At 38.5% G+C, this 22,960-nt stretch overlaps 1 protein-coding gene across 1 annotated transcript in view; it reads left to right on the forward strand.

The window, feature by feature from the left end:
- The window catches only part of Fnip1 (folliculin interacting protein 1), a 49,145-nt gene extending 26,519 nt beyond the window's left edge, over positions 1-22,626 (forward strand). Inside the window, exons 11-18 of the mRNA XM_013033782.1 lie at positions 1,312-1,397; positions 3,689-3,835; positions 6,093-6,262; positions 8,959-10,375; positions 11,395-11,563; positions 14,708-14,905; positions 17,884-17,999; positions 19,848-22,626. Coding sequence (XP_012889236.1) covers positions 1,312-1,397; positions 3,689-3,835; positions 6,093-6,262; positions 8,959-10,375; positions 11,395-11,563; positions 14,708-14,905; positions 17,884-17,999; positions 19,848-19,926 — 2,382 coding nt within the window. The 3' untranslated portion in view covers positions 19,927-22,626. The remainder of the gene's footprint in view (positions 1-1,311; positions 1,398-3,688; positions 3,836-6,092; positions 6,263-8,958; positions 10,376-11,394; positions 11,564-14,707; positions 14,906-17,883; positions 18,000-19,847) is intronic.
- Positions 22,627-22,960: the final 334 nt, after the last annotated feature.

Consider the following 22,960-nt stretch of genomic DNA (forward strand, 5'->3'; position numbering starts at 1 on the left):
AACCCAGGGCCTCATGCATGCAAGGCAAGCACTCTACCACTGAGCCACCTTCCCAGCCCGGCACCATAAGCTTTTTAAAGTGTTTTTAAGTGTTTTTATGCGGAATGCTTTGATCATTCTGTAATCTAAAATATGCATTATTCTTAGCATTGTTTAGATATTGTTCAGATTCAGTATATTATTTTTTAATTACAATTGAAAGATAAAACTATTTTTAAATAAATGAATAGGATTTAAATTTAATTTAAAATGTTCTGTAGGAGTTAATTTATGATAAAATTTAGTTTACATTGGACCATCTAAAGAAGTTTCTTTCCATGACTTGCTTACAAAGCCACTTACTTGCTTTAGTAAAAGCTCGTTTCTAAGCACCTTGGCAATTATTTTGAAATCTCTATTTTTTATTTTTATTTTTTACCAGTCCTGGGGCTTGAATTCAGGGCTTGGCTCTGTCTCTGAGCTTCTTTTGCTGAAGGCCAACACTCTGCCACTTGAGCCACAGCACCATTTCCGGCTTTTTCTGTGTATGCGGTACTGAGGAATGGAATCTAGGGCTTCATGCATGCTAGGCAGGCACTCTACCACTGTCATATTCCCAGTCTTGAATTCTTCTTTTTGAGAACTATAATAATTTTTAAATGTTGATAAAACTGAATCTAAGCACTAAATTCTATAAACATTAACTGCTTTGTAAGTTGCAAGTCTGTAACACATAGAAAAATAAAAATTAAATTTCACTTCTAAACCATACAAAACTTTGTTTCTGTCTCAAAGTAATGCTATTTTCTCTTCAATGTATGTTTCTTAGACAAATTTAATTGATTTGTATTTATGAAAAGAATGCTAAAAATTAAATTACCTTTGAAAAAGTAAAGTATAAAAATCCTCTTTCCTTCCTTCCTTCCTCTCTCTTCCTTGCTTTCTGCTAGATATAACCCAAGGCTTTATGTGTTCTGTTTCTAACCTACATTTCCTGCCCAGTATTTGCTTTTATTTATTTAGGTGCAGGGTGGGGTGGGGTGAGCAATACTGCATTTTCCCAGGCCTGGCCTTGGACCAAAATTCTCTTACTTGTTCCTCCTTAGTAACTGGGATTATAGGTATGTACTAACTTACCCAGTAAGGGATTTAGCAGTTGGAAATTTGGAATTTTTTTTTTTAAAGTCACTGTAAATATGTGTATCAGAATTTTTTATTTTGTTTTGGATAATATTGTTATAGCATCATATAAATAGGTGATTATTTTTATTTTTCCCCCATGTTTTGACCATAATTGATTTAAGAGTTAACTATGTAACAATTATTTTTAAGGCTATGAAAATGAGCCGGAGATCTGCTGATGCTAGCCAGAGGAGTTTGGCATATAATCGCATCGTTGATGCCCTTAATGAATTCAGGTACTTATTTCCCACTTTCCTATAAATGCAGAGTTGTTTTACGATGTACTTAACTCTAATAAAACGTAGTTCTTCAAATTTCTCTCTCCTCCTCCTTGCTTTATTGAGCCCAGCCTAACCTTGAATTTGTAATTCTTTTGCTTCAGCTTTCCAAGTGCTTGGATTGCAGTTCTTTTAAATATCTTTGTCCCATAGTTATATGAGAGTAAAATTCAGTAATCCACTTTCTCCTAGCTCCCACCTCCTGTCTCTGCACAAAAGTTGTTTATTTCATTTTCTACATACTGTATATAGACTATCATGACTGCATTTTTTTGTTTTGTTTTGTTTTGTTTTTGTGTGGTTGGTCCTGGGGCCTGAACTCAGCCTGGGCACACTGTCTCTGAGCTTCTTTGGTCAAGGTTGGAACTCTACTTCTTCAGTCACAGCTCCACTTACCAGCTTTTTGGTAATGTACTGGAGATAAGAGTCTCACAGATGGTCCATCCTGGGCCAGCTTCAAACAATGATCCTTAGATCTCAGCCTCCTCAGTAGCTAGGATTACAGGTGTGAGCCTGTAATCCTGGCTAAAACACTTCAAATTCTTAGTTATTTTTAAGTTCCCAGAAATGTGAAGAACTTATCAAAGTGACCTATATTTGTTATTGCTATTTACTCTAATAGATTGTATTGATATTGGGTGAATATTCAATTAAACTTTGATAGACAAGATAGTTCCTTTCCTTTGTTTTGGGTTTCAGGTGTTAGAAAGTATTCTAAAATGGATAATAGAATTTTTTTTAAATCTTCGAAACTTTTCTAGAAGTGTACTATTTGGTACATTCTGATCCCTGTTCAGTTCTTCAGTTATATGGCTCACATTTCAGTTGTTGAGTAAACTATGTATGGCTGATGACTTCCATATTAGACATTGCAGATATGGACACTGCATTTTCATAATTGCCAAAAGTTCTATTAAGTAGCACTATGCTAAAATTTGGAAAATGGGACATCGTTCTGTAGTTTCTATGAGACTAGTTTCTTAAGCCACAAGCTTTGAAGAATTGATTCAGTTAGTGAACCAAGTAGGCTTGGTTGAAATAGGTATTGATATAAAAGGGGCAAACATCTTGAATATACTTTGAAGCCTTCAGGAAATACTTCAAGTCACAGGATTAATTGTTTTCTACATTAATCAAAGAAACAGCAAGGAAAGCACTATAATAAGTAGGAAGTAGTTTTCCCTTGTATTTAATGACAAACTGCAGAAGATGGAGAGTCATAAAATACCATGTACATATATGGAGTCCTGATCCTTTAGAACTTTACTAAAGAGCAATGAAATGATGCAGATAAACTGCTGTTTAAGCCAGGTGCTGGTGGTCTGTAATCCTAGCTACTCAGGAGGCTGAGATCTGAGGATCAGTGTTCAAAGCCAGCCCAGGCAGGAAAGTCTGTGAAACTCTTATCTCCAATTAACCACTAAAAATCCGGAAGTGGCGCTGTGACTCAAGTGGTAGAGCACTTGCCTTGAACTGAAGAACGCAGGGACAGCTTCCAGGCCCAGAGTTCAAGCCCTACAACCAACAAAAAACCCAAAAAACTGCTGTTTATAGTGAGTTGTGGTTAAGCTGATACCCTTTTAGAATAATTTCCTTTTGTGTTTATCTTCTATGTGCAATAGATGCAGATATATAAATATAATGTATGTACAACTAGAAAGGCTCTAGAAATTACCTAGTTCTGTCCTTTAATTTTAAAACTGGAAAAGCTGATATGTTTAAAGTATGGAAATAATTTGCTCTAAGTCATACCTATCATTGCAGATCCTGGCTATCATAGGAAACAGCATATTTTTAAATTAATATGCATGAAAGTAACATTCAAATAAAAAATGTATGAAACCTTTTTCATGCTACTATGGTGAGAAGGAAGGAAAGACTTCATTATTTTTTTTTTAAGGAATTTAATCTAGGTGTAAGACTCAAACTGGCGACATACCCTTTAAGGTTATATAATTTGAGGAACTAAACATTTCATAATGTTTCTTCTTGTCCGGCGCTGGTGGCTTGCGCCTGTAATCCTAGCTTCTCAGGAGGCTGAGATCTGAGGATCACAGTTGAAAGCCAGCCCAGGTAGGAAAGTCTGTGAGACTCTCATCTTCAATAAACCACTAGAAAACCGGAAGTGGTGCTGTGGCTCAAGCGGTAGAGTGCTTGCCTTGAACTGGAGTGCAGGGACAGCGCCCAGGCCCAGAGTTCAAGTCCCACAACTGACAAAAAACAAACATAATGTTTCTTCTTCTTTTTAGAACAACAATTTGTAATCTTTACACAATGCCACGGATTGGAGAGCCTGTCTGGCTTACCATGATGTCGGGTACTCCAGGAAAGAACCAGCTTTGCCATCGTTTCATGAAGGAGTTCACTTTTCTAATGGAAAATGCTTCCAAAAATCAGTATGGACTGTTTTTTGTTCTTTAATTATTCATTTACTTACAAAAATGTTTCTCATAATTTATTGTAGATAATCTGGATATCTAGATTGGGAGTAAACAGTGAAAAAACTGTATGAATGTATAAAATGTATCTCTGTAAATATTTTTTATTAATGAAACTATTCTAAAAATACTTAAATGATAGAAGAGTATAGACAAAGCCAGGCTTGTAATCCTAGCTACTCAGGAGGATAAAATCTGAGGATTGTGGTTCAAAGCCAGCCCAGACAGGAAAGTGGAAAGTCCATGAGACTCTTACCTCCAGTTAACCACCAGAAAACCAGAAGTGGCACTGTTGCTCAATTGGTAGAGTGCTTGCCTTGAGCTGAGAGCTGAGGGACAGTGCCAGACCTTGAGTTCAAGCCCCACAACTGACCCCATCCCCACCCCCCAAAAAAAGAATTAGACAAGTGGCATAGAATGAAAAACACCTAATAATTACTGTGTTAAAGTTCCTGACATTTTACCAAATTTTCTTCTCATTTTGGAGGAAGTTATATCCATTTATGGGAGTTATATTTCAAGCCAGGTGCTGGTGGCTCATGCTTATAATCCTAACTATTCAGGAGGCTGAGCTCTGAGGATGGCAGTTCAAAGCTAGCTGAGACAGGAGAGTTTATGTGACTCTTTTTCTCAAATTAACCACCAAAAAATGCTGGAAATGGAACTGTGGCTCAAGTGCTAGAGCACTAGCCTTGAGCACAAAAGCTCAAGGCCAATATCAAAGCCTTGGGTTCAAACCCCAACACTGGCACTAAAAAAGAGAGAGAGAGGGTTTCATTTGTTAGAAAAGAGTTTTAAAAAATATGTAAGGAAGTGCTAGGATCCCAGTGATAACTTCTTTATTATGTGTGATCATACTGGCACTATCCCTTGGCTTTTTTGGTCTAGGATGACACTCTGCCACTTAATCCACAGCTCCACTACTGGCTTTCTTTTTTTCAGATTAATTGGAAATAGTTTCTTAGACTTTCCTACCCAGGCCAGCTTTGAACGGTGATCTTCAGATCTTAGTCTCCTGAGTAGCTAGGATTACAGGTGTGAGTTATGTGGCTTAATGATACTTTTTTTTGGTGCCAGTTCTGGGGCTTGAATTCAGGGCCTGGGTGCTATCCCTAGTTTTTTTTTTCTGTTCAAGGCTAGCACTCTGCTACTTCAACCACATCTCCACTTCAGGATTTTTGGTAGTTAATTAATTGGAGATGAGAGTCTCATGGATTTTCCTGCCTGGGCTGACTTCAAACCATGATTCTCAGATCTCAGCCACCTAAGGAGCTAGGATTACAGGCATGAGCCACAGAGCCCAGCCAGTGATATATTTAAAAAAAAATTTTTTTTTTTTGGTCAGTTGTGGGGCTTGAACTCTGGGCTTGGGCACTGTCCCTGCACTCTTCAGCTCAAGGTGAGCACTCTATCGCTTGAGCTACAATGCTACTTCCGGTTTTCTAGTGGTTTATTGGAGATAAAAGTGTCACGGGCTTTCCTGCCTGGGCTGGCTTTTGAACCATAATCTCCAGATCTCAGCCTCCTGAGTAGCTAGGATTATAGGCGTGAGCCACCAGTGCCTGGCTCCAGTGGTATATTTTTAATTTTATCATATAGTTTTCTTCTAGTTATTAAGTCTTTAGACTTCAGATAAGCTATTTAAATGCTTTCATTCTCTTTTAATGGGAAACAAAGTTTACTTTGGAATTCTCTTTATTTTTTTTCCATTCAGTAATTTGGAAATTGCTAAGTTGTATATTTAGAAATTAAGGACCTGCTAGTTCATTCATTAATGAGCTGGGCACATTAAACACTGAAAAGAATCTAGGGGCTGGGAATGTGGTAGAGTGCTTGCCTAGCATACGTAAAGCCCTGGGTTTGATTCCTTAGTACCACATAAACAGAAAAGGCTGGATGTAGTATTGTGGCTCAAGTGGTAGACTAGCCTTGTGCAAAGGAAGCTTAGGCCCTGAGTTCAAGGCCCAGGACTGGAGAAAGAACAGAAAAGGAAAGAATCTATAGTTTATTAAAGTAAAATGGCATTTTGTTTTATAATTATGATTTGAAATAGTCCCTTTCATCCTGGTAATGTGCCTCTCCTTTCTTCTCTTCTCTCCTTTTGTATGCCATTTGGCATACAAAATATGTATTCTCTTTGTTTACTCTGCCACACATTTTACTTCATGTTATATGAAGGTAGCCTGAAATCTGAGTGGGTGCCTTTTGTTTTCAGATTCTTGCCAGCTCTTATCACTGCGGTTTTGACCAATCATCTTGCCTGGGTTCCAACGGTCATGCCAAATGGACAGCCACCTATCAAAATATTTTTAGAGAAACATTCCTCTCAGAGTGTGGACATGTTGGCAAAAAGTCATCCATACAACCCACTTTGGGCACAACTGGGTATGTAGTCTGAAAACTCATACACTCTCTATCGTATACTTCAGACTTGTGTAACTGTGCAGAACTTTTTTAGAAAAAAAGAAAATTAAACAAAACTCTGACTTTTATATGTTTCATTCTAAAGTATCTCTCTTGTACCTGTTTTTTTTTTCCTGTCTGCTAAGTTGTCCGGTTGCCTTATGCCTGATACCAAATAGAGAATTTAGGAGCTATAGAATATGTATGTAGAGCAGGAATTGCAGTCTGATAACTGATTTACTAAAACGCTTTGGGCTTTCAGAATGTTTTGTATTGGCCTAGAAGGGATTTAATCAACAGAGCACCTGTGTTAGCTATAGCAAATCTAGTTTAGGAACAAGACGAGCTACACTTGGTGAAGTAAGTCCACAACCCCAGCATTTGGGAGGTAGAGGCAGATGGATTAAGAATTGCAGGGTAAGCTTTGGGGCTGGGAGCTCAGGACTGTCATCCAAGGTACTCAGGAGGCAGACCTGAAGGATCGAGATTCAAAGCCAGCTTTTGTAGAGAATTCCATGAGACTGTCTATAAAAAAAAAATAACCAGCAAAATTCTGACTAAAAGTATGGTTCAAATGGTAGAACATGATCAACGAGTAAGCAAGCCAAGCAACGATGCTAGACCCTGAGCTCCAAGCCCTAGTAACATCACAGGCTGGGGAGGTAGCTCAGTGGTAGAGTGCTTGTCTTGCATGCATGAGGCCCTGGGTTCAATTCCTCAGCACCACGAAAGCAGAAAAAGCCGAAAGTGGCGCTGTGGATCAAGTAGTAGAGCACACCTTGAGATTAAGAGCTGAGGGGTAGCTCCTAGGCCCAGAGTTCAGGCCCTATGACTGACAAAATAAAAAAAATTTCAGAGTGGCCTGAGCCACTGCTAAATTCAGGGCCAGCCTGTTATATAAGCAAGGCATTACCTGAAATGAAGAGGAGAGATAGATGGGAGATGGGGTGGGAATGGGAACATGGAGAGGGAGACAGGGAGCACTTGAATGCTCTTATTAACATTTCTGTTGTTCACTTTTTTTTTTTTTTTTTGTCAGTCATGGATTTTGAACTCTGGGCCTAAGTGCTGTCCCTGATCTCTTTTTGCTCAACCACTTTGAGCCACAGCACCACTGCCAATTTCTGGTGCTTAATTGGAGATAAGAGTCTCACAGACTTTCTTGCCCAGGCTGGCTTTGAACCAGGATACTCAGATCTCAGCTTCCTAAGTAGTTAGGATTAAGGTGAGAGCCACCAGTGCTGGACTTTGTTCACTTTTGTTTGATAATCTTTTAAAATTTTTTACTTGGCGTTACTGAGGCTTGAACTCTGGCCCTTGAATTTAATAAACAGGTACTGTTTCCTCTGAGTCATACTTCTGTCCCTGTTTTTTTGCTGGTTATTTTGGAGAACAGGTCTCACTTGCTGCCTGGGTATAGTTCACCTGTGTTAGGCTTCCCCTAGCTCGAGTAACAAGCTTGTGTCAGCATGTCCAGCTCTTTGTTGAGAGTGGATTTCACAAATTGTTCTATGCCTGGGCTGGCCATAAATTCAAGTAATTTGTTTTTTGTTCATCTGTTTTGGTGGTTGTGGTACTAGGGTTTCAACTCAGGGACTTTTACTTGCTAAGCAAGTATTTCCCACTTGACCCACACCATCAGGCCTTTTTGTCTTAGGCTAGTTTTCAGGTATGTCTGGTGAACTAGTCTTAGACCATGATCCTTTACTCGCTTCTGTCCATATAGCTTGTTACAGGATCACACCCAGTCCTCAGTAGTGTTCTGTATGTACGCATGTATGCACATATGCCCTAGTACTGGGACTTGTATTCTTCCTTAGCTTTTTAACTCAAAGCTGGCACTCTACCACTTGAGCCAACCCCCCACTGGCCATTTGCTGATTAATTGGAGATAAAAGTCTACAGGCTTTGTCTCTCTGGGCTGATTTCAAAGTAGGATCTTCAGATCTCAGCCTCCTGAGTAACTAGAATTACAGGAGAGAGCCACCAGTGCCCACCCATCTGGGCACTGTCTCTGATCTTTTCTACCCAAAGCTAGTGCTCTATCACTTTGAGCCACAACACAACTTTTGCTCTTCTGGTGGTTAATTGGAGTTAAGAATCTCACAGACTTTCCTGCTTGGGCTGGCTTTGAACCATGATCCTCAGATCTGAGCCTCTTGAGTAGAATTACAGGCCATGAGTGCCCAGCATCAGTAGTATTCTTAACTGGGATACTTCAGATCTATTTTGAAATCATTTTTGAGTACATAAAGCTCTATACAAAGATTATTGACAGGTTAAAGATGAATAAACCTGTCCTTTCATTATTCTTTATAGTTAATACTATTTATCCTAGCCTATTTGTTCAGCTTCTAAAGAAATTGAAGGATCTGGGAAGGTGGCTCAGTGGTAGAGTGCTTGCCTCGCATGCGTGAGGTCCTGGGTTCAATTCCTTAGCCCCACATAAGCAGAAAAAGCTGGAAGTGGTGCTGTAGCTCAAGTGGTAGAGTGCTAGCCTTGAGGTGAATAGCCAAGAGCCCAGGCCCAGAGTTCAGGCCCCATGACTGACCCCCACAAAAAAGAACTTGAAGTAAAATCTGAACCACCCCCCATAGTTTAAGCATAGGTTTCTCGTAATTCTCATTTAGCTGTATAGAAAATAGGTCCATTAACTTTTTTTTTTTTTTCTATTTCAGGAGACTTATATGGCGCTATTGGCTCTCCTGTCCGTTTAGCAAGGACTGTGGTTGTTGGCAAACGACAAGATATGGTCCAGAGGCTGCTTTATTTTCTAACTTATTTCATAAGATGCTCTGAACTTCAAGAAACTCACCTTTTAGAAAATGGAGAAGATGAAGCCATCGTTATGCCAGGCACAGTGATCACTACCACTTTAGAAAAGGGAGAAATTGAAGAGTCAGAGTATGTCCTGATCACAATGCATAGAAACAAAAGCAGTCTGCTTTTTAAGGAGTCAGAAGAGCTAAGAACTCCTAACTGTAGCTGTAAATATTGCAGTCATCCACTCCTTGGGCAAAATACAGAGAACGTGTCACAACAAGAGAAAGAAGATGTTCAAGAGAATTCTAAGGAAGTGCTAGGAATTTCAAATGAATGCCAAGTAGTTTCTCCTGAGTACCAAGAAGAAAATGCTATTGATGTTAAGCAGTGTAAAGATAAATTAAGAACTTGCCTTGACACCAAGTTAGAGACAGTTGTTTGCACAGGATCTGCTCCTGTAGACAAATGTGTATTATCAGAGTCAGGCTTGGAGACCACAGATGAAACATGGCCGAATAAAGAGGTGCTGGATTCAGATAATCACACAGGCAAACCCATGAGAACCACAGGAATCGTTGTAGAGAAGAAGCCTCCGGATAAGACCGGGCCTGCTATGTTTTCTTGTGAGGCAACCCAAACAAAGGTTACTTTCCTGATTGGAGACTCAATGTCACCTGATTCAGATACTGAACTTAGGAGTCAGGCTGTGGTGGATCAGATTGCCAGGCATCACACCAAGCCACTGAAGGAAGATAGAGGGGCAACAGATAACCACCAAGAAACTAAACAGCCAACCAAGGACCAATCCGAAGGGTCTGATATACAGACCATGGTTTCTGAAGAGCCCTGTGGACTTCCCTGTTGGAGTCCATCAGATCCTGAAAGCATGAGCTTATTTGATGAATATTTCAATGATGATTCAATTGAAACCAGGACTATTGATGATGTTCCCATTAAAACAAGCATAAGCAATAAAGAACATTGCTGTATGTTAGCCTTTTCCAAAAGGTTGTGTATCAAAAACGTCAAACAGAGCGGTGAATTTTGTAAATGTGCAGAAAGAGTTCACCAAGATCCATGTAAAACCTGCTTTCCTCAGCAGGACCAAAGAAATATACTCTCCATCCTTGTCCCCCATGGGGATAAAGAGAGTTCAGAGAAAAAAAATGCTGTAGGAACCGAATGGGACATTCCAAGAAATGAAAGCTCCGATAGTGCCCTTGGGGACAGTGAAAGTGAAGACGCTAGTCATGATGCCACGAGACAGGTCAGCAGTTACTTTGGAGGGGAGCAAGAGGACTGGGCAGAAGAGGATGAGATCCCTTTTCCTGGGTATGTATATTAGGCCTTATCCCAACATATGCCATTGTTTTGTTTAGCTGGTCCCTGAATCAGATGATAGATAGATAGATAGATAGATAGACAGATAGACAGACAGATAGACAGACTGCCCTGATTATGTTCTTTTTTTATTATCATGTGCTCTTACTTATAGGAAAATTATACCTGAGCCCATAAACACCTCAGTAAGGCTTTATGAAGAGAAAAAGGATCTTGGCAATATGTAGAGAATTGCTTACTTTGAAGTGAATTTTGCCCTCAAAATGGACCTGTGAGCCAGGCACCAGTGGCTTACATCTGTAATCCTAGCTGCTCAGGAGACCAAGATCAGAAGGTCATGTGGTTCAAAGCCAGCCTAGGCAGCAAAGTCTATGAGACTCTATTCTCTAATCAAGCTCAGAAAAAGTTGGAAGTGGCGCTGTAACTCAAGTGGTAGAGCGTTAGCCTTGAGCAAAAAGAAGCCCAAGATCAGTGCCCAGGCCCAGAGTTCAGGCCCCAGGACTGGATGGACCTATCAAGATTCTAATAGGGAGACAGAAAATCTCTGAGGTGTAAAATGGTTGTTGGAAGTAAACTTGGCCCAAACAAGAAGAAGCAGAGCAAGTATACAAGGAGAAAATGGATGCTTGAGAAATACTATATTGAGCTTAATGTATTATTTAGCTTACTTTTATTTTGGATGCTAGTTTTCAGTTTGGTTGTGTTTAGTTAGCAATGTGTGACAGCACACACAAGAGTCAGCTCTCCTGCTCTGATATGAAAGAGTCATGCCTACTTCATTCCAAAGTTGTTCACTAGACCTTCTCCAGATAAGAAGAGTATTTTTTGGTCTGTTTTATGGTTTGAGGCAGGATGATTTTATTATGAGTATACTTTGTAGAATAGAATGGTACTAGAAATGTGGCTAGTAGAGTTACATCCTCCCCCCCCACCCCCGCCCCCCATACACACACATACTGGCAAAGTATGTTGCTAATTAGATTTCTGTTCCTTGGGAATCTTCCCTCCAGGTCAAAGTTGATTGAAGTGAGTGCTGTTCAACCCAACATTGCCAACTTTGGGAGGTCCTTGCTGGGTGGTTATTGTTCATCTTATGTGCCTGACTTTGTTCTTCAAGGAATAGGAAGTGATGAGCGACTTCGTCAGTGTCTTGGGGCAGATTTGTCTCACGCTGTGCAAGTAAGTGATCTTCACTGCTTCTGAGTATATATATTTAAAGCAAAACTTCTGTTAGCCAGTAGAACTCAGAATTAATTACTTTATACTTTTAGTCACATGTGACTATGGCACAATTATTGTTCTTTGAATCCATTAATTTCTTTATATCACCTACATCTTTATATCTGTCATAGTGAAAGTGAGTATAGCGTTCCATAAGTCTATAAAACAGAAACTGAAATACAAAGATGACTTTATGTACTCATACTTGTACATTTACAATATAAAAATTAAATATAAATAAAATTATTTTCTTGATTTACTTTTCACATTATCTATTGTTTAATTTTTTTTTTTTTTTGTTCGTGGGGCTTGAACTCTGGGCCTGAGCGCTTTCCCTCAGCTCTTCAGCTCAAGGCGAGCACTCTACCACTTGAGCTACAGCGCCACTTCCGGTTTTCTGGTGGTTTATTGGAGATAGGAGTCTCACGGTCTCTCCTGCCCGGGCTGGCTTTGAACCACAATCCTCAGATCTCAGCCTCCTGAGTAGCTAGGATTACAGGCGTGAGCCACCAGCGCCCGGCTATCTATTGTTTAGATATACAAGTATAAATGCTTTTTATAGATTGGTATGACCTTGTTGAGCTGTTACTAGTTGTATTAGATTTTTTTAAGGTAAACAAAATGAGTTTATTTGAAGGTAAAAGGAAAGCAGAAGGAAGCCAGGTCCTGGTGGCTTACACCTGTAATCCTAGCTACTCAGGGGGGCTGAGATCTGAGGATCATGGTTCAGAGCCAGCCTGGGCAAGAAAGTCTATGAGACTTTAATCTCCAATTAACCACCAGAAAACTGGAAGTGGCACTGTGGCTCAAGTGGTAAAGTGTTAGCCTTGAAGAGCTGAGGGACAGTGCTCAGCCCCAGAGTTCAAGCCCCACGATGGACCAAAAAATAAAAAATAAAAAAGCAGAAGGAACGAGTTAGTGGACTCCCTAAGTTGGGTGAGGATCTCCCTGTCACCCCATAAGGAAAATCCTTGTATTAACTTTTCTGAATAGAATTCCTTTTTGCCCCCTAGTGCTGGTCCTGTAGCACTGTCCCAGAGCTTCTTTTGCTCAAGGCTAGAGTTCCACCTCTTGTGCCACAGCTCCATTTTCAGCTTTTTGGTAGTGTATTGGGGATAAGAGTCTCAGGAGCTTTCCTGGCTGTGCTAGCTTCATACCGTAATCCTCAAATCTCAGCCTCCTGAGTAGCTAGGATTACAGGCATGAGCCACCAGCACTCATTTCAGAATTCTTTTTTTTTTTGGGTCCGGTTGTGGGGCCTGAACTCTGGGCCTGCGCGCTGTCACTCAGCTCTTCAGCTCAAAGCTAGCGCTCCACTTGTGGCTTTTTTCTTTTTGCTTATGTGGTGCTGAGAGATGGAACCCAGAGCCTCATGCATGCAAGGCAAGCGCTCTACCACTGAGCCACCTTGCCAACCCCATTGTTTTTTTTTTAAGTATATTATTTATAGAGTTTTCATAGACAATCTTATCAGATAGAAGAAGTTCCTTTCTATTTGTAATCTTTGAAAGGAATTTAGTTTTCATTACTGTATCAGTTGAGATGGTCATGTGGTTTTATTAAGATCATAGGTTATATTGATTTATTTTTAGACAATAAAGCAATCCTGTATTCCTAGAGAAGAATCATACCTGGTGATGCTAAATAATCCTTGTGTACATGTTGCTATATTTTACTTGCAGTAGCTTTTTTTTTTATTATAAAGGTGATGTTTAGAGGGATTGCAGTTACATTAGACATAATATTTTGTCATAGATTTGGGAGTCTCTATTCATGAAGGCTGTTTTTATGTGGCTTCTTTTGTGATACTTTTATCTACCTTTGATATCAGTGTGATTAAACTACTCCCACAAAATGAGGTGGGAAGTATTTCTTCCTCACTGTTTTGGAATTATTTTTAGGAAATTGTTACTATTTTTCCTAAATACATGATAGAATTCATTAGCAAAACCATCTGAGCCTGGACTTTTTTATTTATTTTTAAATTTTTTTCAGTTGTGGGGTCTGAACTCTGGGCCTGACTTCTGTCCCTTAGCTCTTCAGCTCAAGGCTAGCACTCTACCACTCGAGCTACAGCACCACTTCCAGCCTTTTCTGCTTCTGTGGTGCTGAGGAATTGAACCCAGGGCCTCATGCATACAAGGCAAGCACTCTACCACTGAGTCACCTTCCCAGCCCTGGACTTTTTATAATGTGAGGATATGTTAGCCTGCCATGTAGCTCTTATTCTGTTTTCCTCTATCAAGGATTTTTTTTAGCAGTAATTGTCAGAACTTAATATATTTTTTTTCCTGTATCTGATTAATATATTTCCATGACTTCATTCCATTTTCTTTCTTTCCTTTCTTTTCCTTTTCTTTCCTCTCCTTTCTGTGCTATTCTTGGACACTGCCCCTAAGCTTTTTTGCTCAAAGCTAGTGCTCTACCACTTGAGCCACAAATCTACTTACAGTTTTTTTTTTTTTGGTAGTTTAGTGGAGATAAGAGTGCCTGGGCTGGCTTTGAACCACAATCCTTAGATCTCAGCCTCCTGAGCAGCTAGGGTAACAGGTATGAGCCACTGACACCCAGCAATTTTTACTTTTTTTATTTTCATTTTTTCTTTCTTTTTTAAAAATTGGACATGGGGCTTGAACTCAGGGCCTGAATACTGTCCCTGAGCTTTTGTTCTCAAAGCTATTACTCTATCACTTCGAACCACAGCTCCACTTCTGGTTTTTAGGTGATTAGTTGGTGATGAGTTTCACTTGGGCTGGGAAGGTGGCTCAGTGGTAGAGTGCTTGCCTCACATGCATGAGGGTTAGAACCACATAAACATAAAAAGCCACAAGTGGCCCTCTGACTCAAGTGGTAGAGCACTCGCCTTGAGCTGAAGATCTGAGGTACAGCACCTAGGCCCAGAGTTCAAGCCCCACAACTGACCAAAAAAAAAAAAAAAAAAGAGTTTCACTGACTTTTCCTACTCAGGGTGGCTTTGAACCATAATCCTTATACCTCAGCCTCTTGAGTAGCTAGTATTGCAGGTATGACATACCAGCAACCAGTCACTTTTATTTTTAACTTTTTTATTTTTATGCTTAACATAGTTGGTTTTCTTTCCAGCATCCAGTATTGGATGAACCAATAGCAGAAGCTGTCTGTATTATAGCTGATATGGATAAATGGACTGTTCAAGTGGCCAGCAGCCAGAGACGAGTGACAGATAATAAATTGGGAAAGGAAGTATTGGTTTCCAGTCTTGTTTCCAATCTGCTTCATTCCACTCTTCAGCTTTATAAGCATAACTTGTCTCCAAATTTTGTAAGTATTTGTAAGGCTTGAACTCAGTATGGTTCTTAAAAAGTGCTCCTAGCTTCATCATTTTCTAAACAAAAGTACTAGAAATTAAATGTTTGTCATGCCCCCATCCCAACCTCTTTTGTGACTTTATTTTGAGCTGGGAATTTTGGAAGGTAATTAAGATTAGATTATGTTTTAGAGTTGACCAGTGTGATGAGCTACCAGCCCCTGGCTAAGATTTAGTTTTAAGTAGTTGTACAAAGGAATTTAAATTCCACAAATTTGGGGCTGGAATGTGGCTCAGTGGTAGAGTGCCTGCCTAGTAAGCATGAAGCCCTGGGTTTGGTTCCTCAGTACCACATAAACAGGAAAGGTCAGAAGTGGTGCTGTGGCTCAAGTGGTATATAGAGCACTAGCCTTGAGCACAGAGAGGCTCAAGGATAGTGCCCAGGCCCCCTGAGTTCAAGCCCCCAGACTGGTTAAAAAATAAAATTTAAAAATATATATTCCACAAGGTTGGTGTCTCTTGATGGCCTTGTACTCTCCAGGTTTGTATGATGTGACATCATGATGTTTGCATAATAATGAAATAACCTAAGGAAATACTTAGAACATATCCTTTTTAAGTGATTCACAATTATATATAAAGAACTCCTACTCCTTTTTTGTTGTTAAGAAACAAAACACAAATAATTGAATTTCAAAATGGGCAAAAGACTTAAACATGTGGCCAAAGAAAATCTATAATAAATGGCCAGTGAGCTAATGAAAATATGTTCAAGCGAATTGACCACTGAGGAAATGCAAATAAAGCCTTAATGAGATTATACTTGACAGTCGTTATGATGAATGGCTACAAGGATGGCTAGGGGGGTAGCTGAAGGATGGCTAGGGGGGTAGCTGTCATTGAAAACAAAACAAAAATAAAGTATCTGCCTGGATATGGAGAAGTGAGAATCCCTGCACATTGGTAATGGAATGTGAAATGGTGCAAGTAATTTGGGGAAGATTACAGTTCACCACCAGGTTTAATTAGCAAGTGGTACAGTAACTTTAGTTCTACGTTTCTACTCAGAAGAATTGAAAGCAGACACTCAACAGGTAATTATATCTTAGTGTTCATGCCATATTATTCACAACAGCCAAATGTTAGAACAAATTCATTTTGATTAGCTAGTGAATTAGAAAAATATGGTTTAATATATGCAATACAGTATTTCTTCAGACATAAAAAGGAATGAAATACATGCTACAAGATGGTTGAAATAGGGCTGGGAAGTTGGCTCAGTGTTAGAGAGCTTGCCTTACATGCATGAGGCCCTGAGTTCGATTCCTTAGCACTACATAAGCAGAAAAAAGCTGCAAGAGCCGCTGTGGTTCAGGTGGTAGGGCGCCAGCCTTGAGCTGAAGAGCTGAGGGACAGTGCCCAGGCTTGGAGCCAAGCCCCATAACTGACCAAAAAAAAGAGGGTTGAAATAAAAATCTCATCTATATGAAATACCTAGCAAATTAGTAGAAATAGAAAATAAAACAGTCTTTGTTAGGAGGTAGGAAGAGAGCAGAAATATGAAGTTCTTTAAAGGGTGTAAAGTTTCCAGTTGGGATGCAAAACCTTTTGGAAGTGTGGAGCATTAATACTTGTACAACATTGTGAATGTTCTTTTTTGTTTTTGTTTTTTTTTGGTCAGTTGTGGGGCTTGAACTCTGGGCTTGGGCGCTGTCCTTGCACTCTTCAGCTTAAGACGAGTGCTCTACCGCTTGAGCCACAGCGCCACTTCCGGTTTTCTAGTGGCTTGTTGGAGATAGGAGTCTCACAGACTTTACCTGCCCAGGCTGGCTTTGAACCGTGATTCTCAGATCTCAGTCTCCTGAGTAGCTAGGATGACAGGCGTGAGCCACCCATGCCCAGCCTGTGAATGTTCTTAATGCCACTGAGTTGCTTAAAATGTTTTAATGGCCAGGGACAGTGACTCCTACCTATAATTTTTGGGTGGCCGAGATCTGAAAGATTGCATTTCAAGGGAAGCCTGGGCAAAAATTAGACTCCCATTTCACCTAATAAATAAGTTGGTGTGATGGTACCTGTCCAATTTAGCTACATGGGAGGACATGGGTCAGAGGGCTATAGTCCGAGGCTGACTCCCTGCCTTGAGCAAAAAGTGCCAGGTACTACTTGGAAAATAACTAAAGCAACAAATGGGTTCTGGCATAGTTTCCTACCTAATAGGTACAATGTCCTGAGCTAAAAAAAGTATTGTATTTCATCTTTTATATGTAAATGTATTCTATAGTTAACATTTTCTTCTTAAGCCATTTTTAGCTCACTCAAGCATTATGAAGAAAGCGTAGATCATAAAACAGTAACTTAACCCAAGAATCCACTTAGTTTTATTTTTCCAATAATAAAATGGATTTTTATTTGGAGGGGTTTTTTGTTGTTGTAGTTTTCTTTAAGTAGTTGCTTTTCATTGGAAAGAAATACTTTCAGTCAGGTGCCTATGGCTCATGCCTAGAATACTAGCTACTTACGAAGCTGGGATCTGAGAATCATGGTTCAAAGCCAACCTAGGTAGGAAAGTCTGTGAGACTCTTATCCCCAACTAACTAGCAAAAAGTGGAGGTATGGTTTAAGATATAGAGCACTACCCTTGATCAAAACAGTGCAGGGACAGTATCCAGGGGCTGAGTTTATACCTCAGGATTGGAATGTGTGCCTGCACATGCACATGTGTGTGCACACACACACACACACCACAACACAGTTAAAATACTAGATTTTATGTAATTGACTATTTTACCACAATTTTAAAATAAAAACATTGTAGACACTAATCTTCAATATAAGCCAGTAACAAATTTATAGCTAAAAATGCATTCCAGTTTTTCTTCATGTGGAAACATACCTAAATTGTCAAAAACATGATGCTTTGAAACTTGCTATTATTCTAAGAATTGGAACTCATTCTTTAACCTGCTTTTTGGTTCTTTTCTAACTTTAGTGTGTAATGCACCTAGAAGACCGGTTACAGGAACTGTATTTCAAGAGCAAAATGTTGTCTGAATACCTGAGGGGGCAGATGCGTGTTCATGTCAAGGAGCTGGGAGTGGTTCTTGGGTATGTCCATGCTTTCTTTTCTGCCTTTGCTTTGTCATTGTTCTTTAGGTACGAAATGTTTCTCAGAATTGCTTTCTCCTTTTCCTTCTATTCCTCCTCCTCCTCCTCTCACTCCTCCTCCCTCTTTCCTCCTCCTCCTTCCTTCTTCCTCTTTCTCCTCTTCCCACTTCTCATCCTCCTCCCACTCCTCATCCTTCTTCTCCTCTTCTTCATCCTTCTGCCTTCTTTCTTCTCTTTTTCTATTAGAATAACCTAATAGGTCGCCAGTTAGGTGCTCCAGATGGTGCTGAACTAGATTCCTTGTCACAGCACGATCTGAAATATTGTTTCTTGAGCTATTAGTACTTGGAAAGTATATTCATAGTTAAAATCTGAATTTTTATTTCAGAAATCATTATGTAAGTACTCATGCTTTTAGGTATCAGGTGTGTCTTAAACATTATTCTAAGTATCTGGTTCTTTATGTATCACTACTGCTTGCTAGTTCTATATGACTGTTCTACAGTTAGTCCCTAGAAGGAAACAGTTATCTAAAGTGCTACCTGGGTGGAAAGGGATAAGGAAGAATAAGCGAGGGTGAATTTTTGTTGTTGTTGTTGTTGTTGGTCATGGGGCTTGAACTCTGGGCCTAGGTGCTGTCCCTCAACTCTTCAGCAAAAGGCAAGCGTTCTACCATTTGAGCCACAGTGTCACTTCTGGTTTTCTGAGTGGTTAATTGGAGATAGAGTCTCACAGACTTTCCTGCCCAGGCTGGCTTTGAACTGTGATCTCAGATCTTAGCCTCCTGAGTAGCTAGGATTATAGGCATGAGCCACTGACGCCCACCTAAGAGAGGGTAAATTTTATCAAAGTACAATATATGCCTATTGAGAAACATTCCAGTGACACTCCTTTATAGAATTAATATAACACAAATAAAAAATAGGAAAAAAACTAAAACATGTAATACAAAATAAAGTGTAATTCAAGAAGGAATAGAATTGTTGGAGCTCATACAATAGCCCTTTTTGATTATGTTCTTCAATTTTCCAGTATTCTTTTTTTTTGGTGCAATTATATATGAATCATGAAATGCTAATTGAAGAAATTAAAACGTGATAAAAATTTTTACCTAAATTCAGTTTTTATGAAGGGAATTGGAGTCAGCATTATTTAGAACCTAGTATGTGCTAAATTGTTATTAGTATTATTTCTTAATTTTTTTAATGCTAGTGATCTAACCCAGCACCTGTTACTAAGTACATAAGCACGTGTTGTAGCATTTTGAGCTACATGCCTGTCCCCTCCCTTAATTATCAGTTATCTGGCATAATGTAAGCAATGCTTCCAAATTGGAAATGCTCTGATTCTATAAAATTAACAAGCCAGATGTGATACACTAGTAGAACTGGGTAGGAATTTGGATGACTCCAAGTCCTATTTCTATGCTATATTGCCACACATTGTTCAAACCTTAATGTGGCTTTTAGAGAATGCTTCTCCTGTTTGGGAAATCAGAAAACAGACAAAATCTTGTTTTTCTGGGGAGTGAAGGAGCGCATTGTGCTTGTATGTGTCTCCATGCCTGTGTGGTCTGCGTGTGTGTACATGCGTTTTTTTTTTTAAGTTTGAATTTGTTTTTAAGATAATGTACATGTAACCAAATTATGCAAAATGAAAAGCAAATTGTCATCTTACCCTGTTTCCAACTTCCACATCAACACTGTTAGCAGATTTGCTAAGCAGCTTTGCTTACGAAAAATTTCCAACTTTGGTTACTTAATTCCCGTCCCCAAATGCTGGGGTTTATTGCCTATATGATTCATATTTTAGATAAAGAAAGCTTGAACTGACTTTTCTTTATTTCAGGATTGAATCCAGTGATCTTCCTCTTTTGGCTGCTGTAGCAAGCACTCACTCTCCATACGTTGCTCAGATACTTCTTTAACATGCCCAAAGGTTAACTTTTGTGGAAACTTAAATCGGAACCAACGAAGCAGGCACACCATGCATTTATGATGACTTCTTTCCTATTAGACTCCATCTGAATGCATCCATCTCCAGAGAATCCTGTGTTGCGCTGCAATTCTATGTACATTGGGTGGCTTTTTGTTTTTAACTGGATTTTTGGGTGGTGGTAGGTTTTTGACTAAGTAAAACAAATACACCGCAAATAATTTTGATGGGAAGCATTTGATAAACCAAAGTGCAACTTAGAAATTTCTAAAAATGACTATCAAAGGATTTCATGTGATCAGTACAGTGTTGTCACACTCATAAATATTAGCAGATATCTCTTGGTTTAATGGCTCAGATAGTACTTTCATCCATTTTTAATTATTTCTTCTTTTGGCTTTCCTGGAGTCTGAACTCATGCTTGCTAAGGCAGGGTCTGGACCACTTGAGCCATATGCCTAGTGTTAGTTGTTTATTTCCAAGTTACAGAAGTATATAGGACCTTTTGATTATGGATTATTGGTTACTTTGTTTTGTTTTTTCCAAAACAACTAATTTGAGACTATTTCTCAAAGTAAGTATGTTAAATAGCCTAATCATTAGAAAAACTCAAAATAATAAGTGAAAATATACGTTTGCCACCCAAGTGTACACATGTATCTAATTTTTTAAAATCAAAGGTAAAAATACAAGGTTGATAAATATGTCTTTTTAAAAATATTTTCAAGTAATATTAATTGTATGTAATGTTGAAATATTACTTTCTGATAAATTTTCTGTTTCACATACTCTAAAATATATATGAAGCCAATCTTTTTCTTAAGGCTGAGGAATATATCAATTCCCAAAATAAGAATACTACTTTATAACATTTGTAACTATGGGCTAATTCTTACAAATATTAATATTTACATATTTACTAATTTAATACAAATTAATGTTAAAAATTGCACCAAAGCATTGGCATAAATGCTATTTTCTTTAAAAGTGTGCTCAGGTAGCCAAGGCCCTTGTTTTTCAGTATCAGTCCTTCCTGAATTAAGAGGGGCAGAACATTTGTCTCACTACTTAATAATTAATATTCAATTACACTAATACACAATTCATAAATCTTAAAATTATCCTCTTTTCACTAAGAGCTCCTCCCTTCTAAAAGCAGATTTTTTCAAAGATTTCCACTTTTTAATTGTTGTTCTCTTTGTATATACTGTGAAATGTTGCTTGTAAGAAAGGCTAATAAGGAACCAAACTCTTGTAAGTAATGTAAATAGAAAGGTGGGTAGATAAAGTTTTCAATATGCTCTACTACCTCAGTTTACTTGAATACTGCATTATAGTTTATTCTTTGCTTATGTGGTCTAAGGATACATTTAATGCTAGAAGTAGAGTTTGTTTATCTTTCATTGACTTTTCATCATAATTGATGGGCTACAAAAAGGAAAAACCACTTGCATATTCAGCTACTAAATACATTTAGTTACTATTTCACATCCATTCTTGCTATTTCAGTTTTTAATAATTAATGGAAAATTTCTCTGGGTTAGTCTTCAAAATGTTGATTTTATAGTGCTGTGTCATTTTTTTTTTGCCTTGTTCTTTGTTTATTCAAGAGACTTCCAACTAGACAAAGAAGATAGGGTTGTTTTAATGGATTGTAAGTCGTAAACTATTGTGCTTGCAGTTCAGCCTGCATCCCATTCGCCAGGCACCTGTCTCCCTGGATATATTGTCTTTGGCTTATTTTTCTTATTCCATTCATTTAATGAAATTCTTCTGTTGTCTACTTTTGGAATTCAGTGAATAAATCTCTTTGGTAGAATTTGTAATCTAGAAAAGTTTGAAGGGCCATTATATATTATATTTTTTTAATTGTGGCTCAGATTATGTAGCAGGGAGATAATGTCTGTTTCTTAAGCTATTCTCAGCCCTATCTATTTAAAACATCTAATTACCATTTAGCAATTCTAGTCTTCATAAATATATGGTTCATGCTACTTTTATCCTAAAAACTAAGCTTAGCTGCAAAAGGAAAAGGTATAGCTGTTTGTTTTTTAAAGAATCATTAATCCTTATAGGATTCCTAAGTTTTATAATTCTTAACCATCTGTAATTTCTAGTACTTTCATCATAATCATTCTTTCCTTATACAAAGCCCAAAGAATGAGCTGCTACTTCTTTTAAAGTGTGGTTATTATGATGAATGTGAAAAGGGTTTTGACCTATTCAGAATAATTTTTCCAACTTCTTATGGTACAGACAAATGTGTTACATATCAAAACACCTGTTTATTGGAACAGGAAATGAAAAAAGGGATGTTTTATATTACAGAATTAAAACTAATTTCTCATACATATAAACTAATTGGTTTGATTTTAAGCATCTTAGCATTTATTAATGTCTTAATTTTGAGTTTGAAAATATTAAGTGCAATAAACATACTAGTTGATTTCATTTTGTTGCAGTTGACATCCAATTGATTGGATGGTCACTAAAAAAGTCAAACTTTACCTAATGCCTCCTTCTGGTAGTTGTCTTAGGAGATTTTCTGCTTTCTCTAAGTTATTTAGATGGTGGATATGTAAAATGTACATACTTGTTCTTTGTTCTGAATACATTTCTCAAATGCACACTTGTATTATAATGCCCTCCCGGTTCTAGGGGAAATTTGTGCAATAAACACATGTCAATTTGATGTGTCATATTGCTCTTTCTTTCATATATGTCCTTGTAACTTTATGAACGCAGATGTCAGACCACCTGGATTCTTCACCCAGGTTTAGCCTTTCTAGGCATGTGATCTTTCCACATTACTAACATCTACTTAGTGAGATATAGTGAATGACAGAAATTTAGTTCAGTGTTAGCACGCCCCAAACACTCAATAACTTTTTGGCTGCTAGTATTACCTGGTAATCCGTTAAGCTTTACCCCAGTGGTCCCCACATATTGTTGGGAGCATTTATTTTTTTTTCCTGTCAGTTGTGGAGCTTGACCTCTGGGCCTGGGTGCTGTCTCTGAGCTCTTCA

The sequence above is a fragment of the Dipodomys ordii genome, unplaced genomic scaffold, assembly GCF_000151885.1.
Source record: "Dipodomys ordii isolate 6190 unplaced genomic scaffold, Dord_2.0 Scaffold177, whole genome shotgun sequence".
Taxonomy (NCBI): Eukaryota; Metazoa; Chordata; class Mammalia; order Rodentia; family Heteromyidae; genus Dipodomys; species Dipodomys ordii.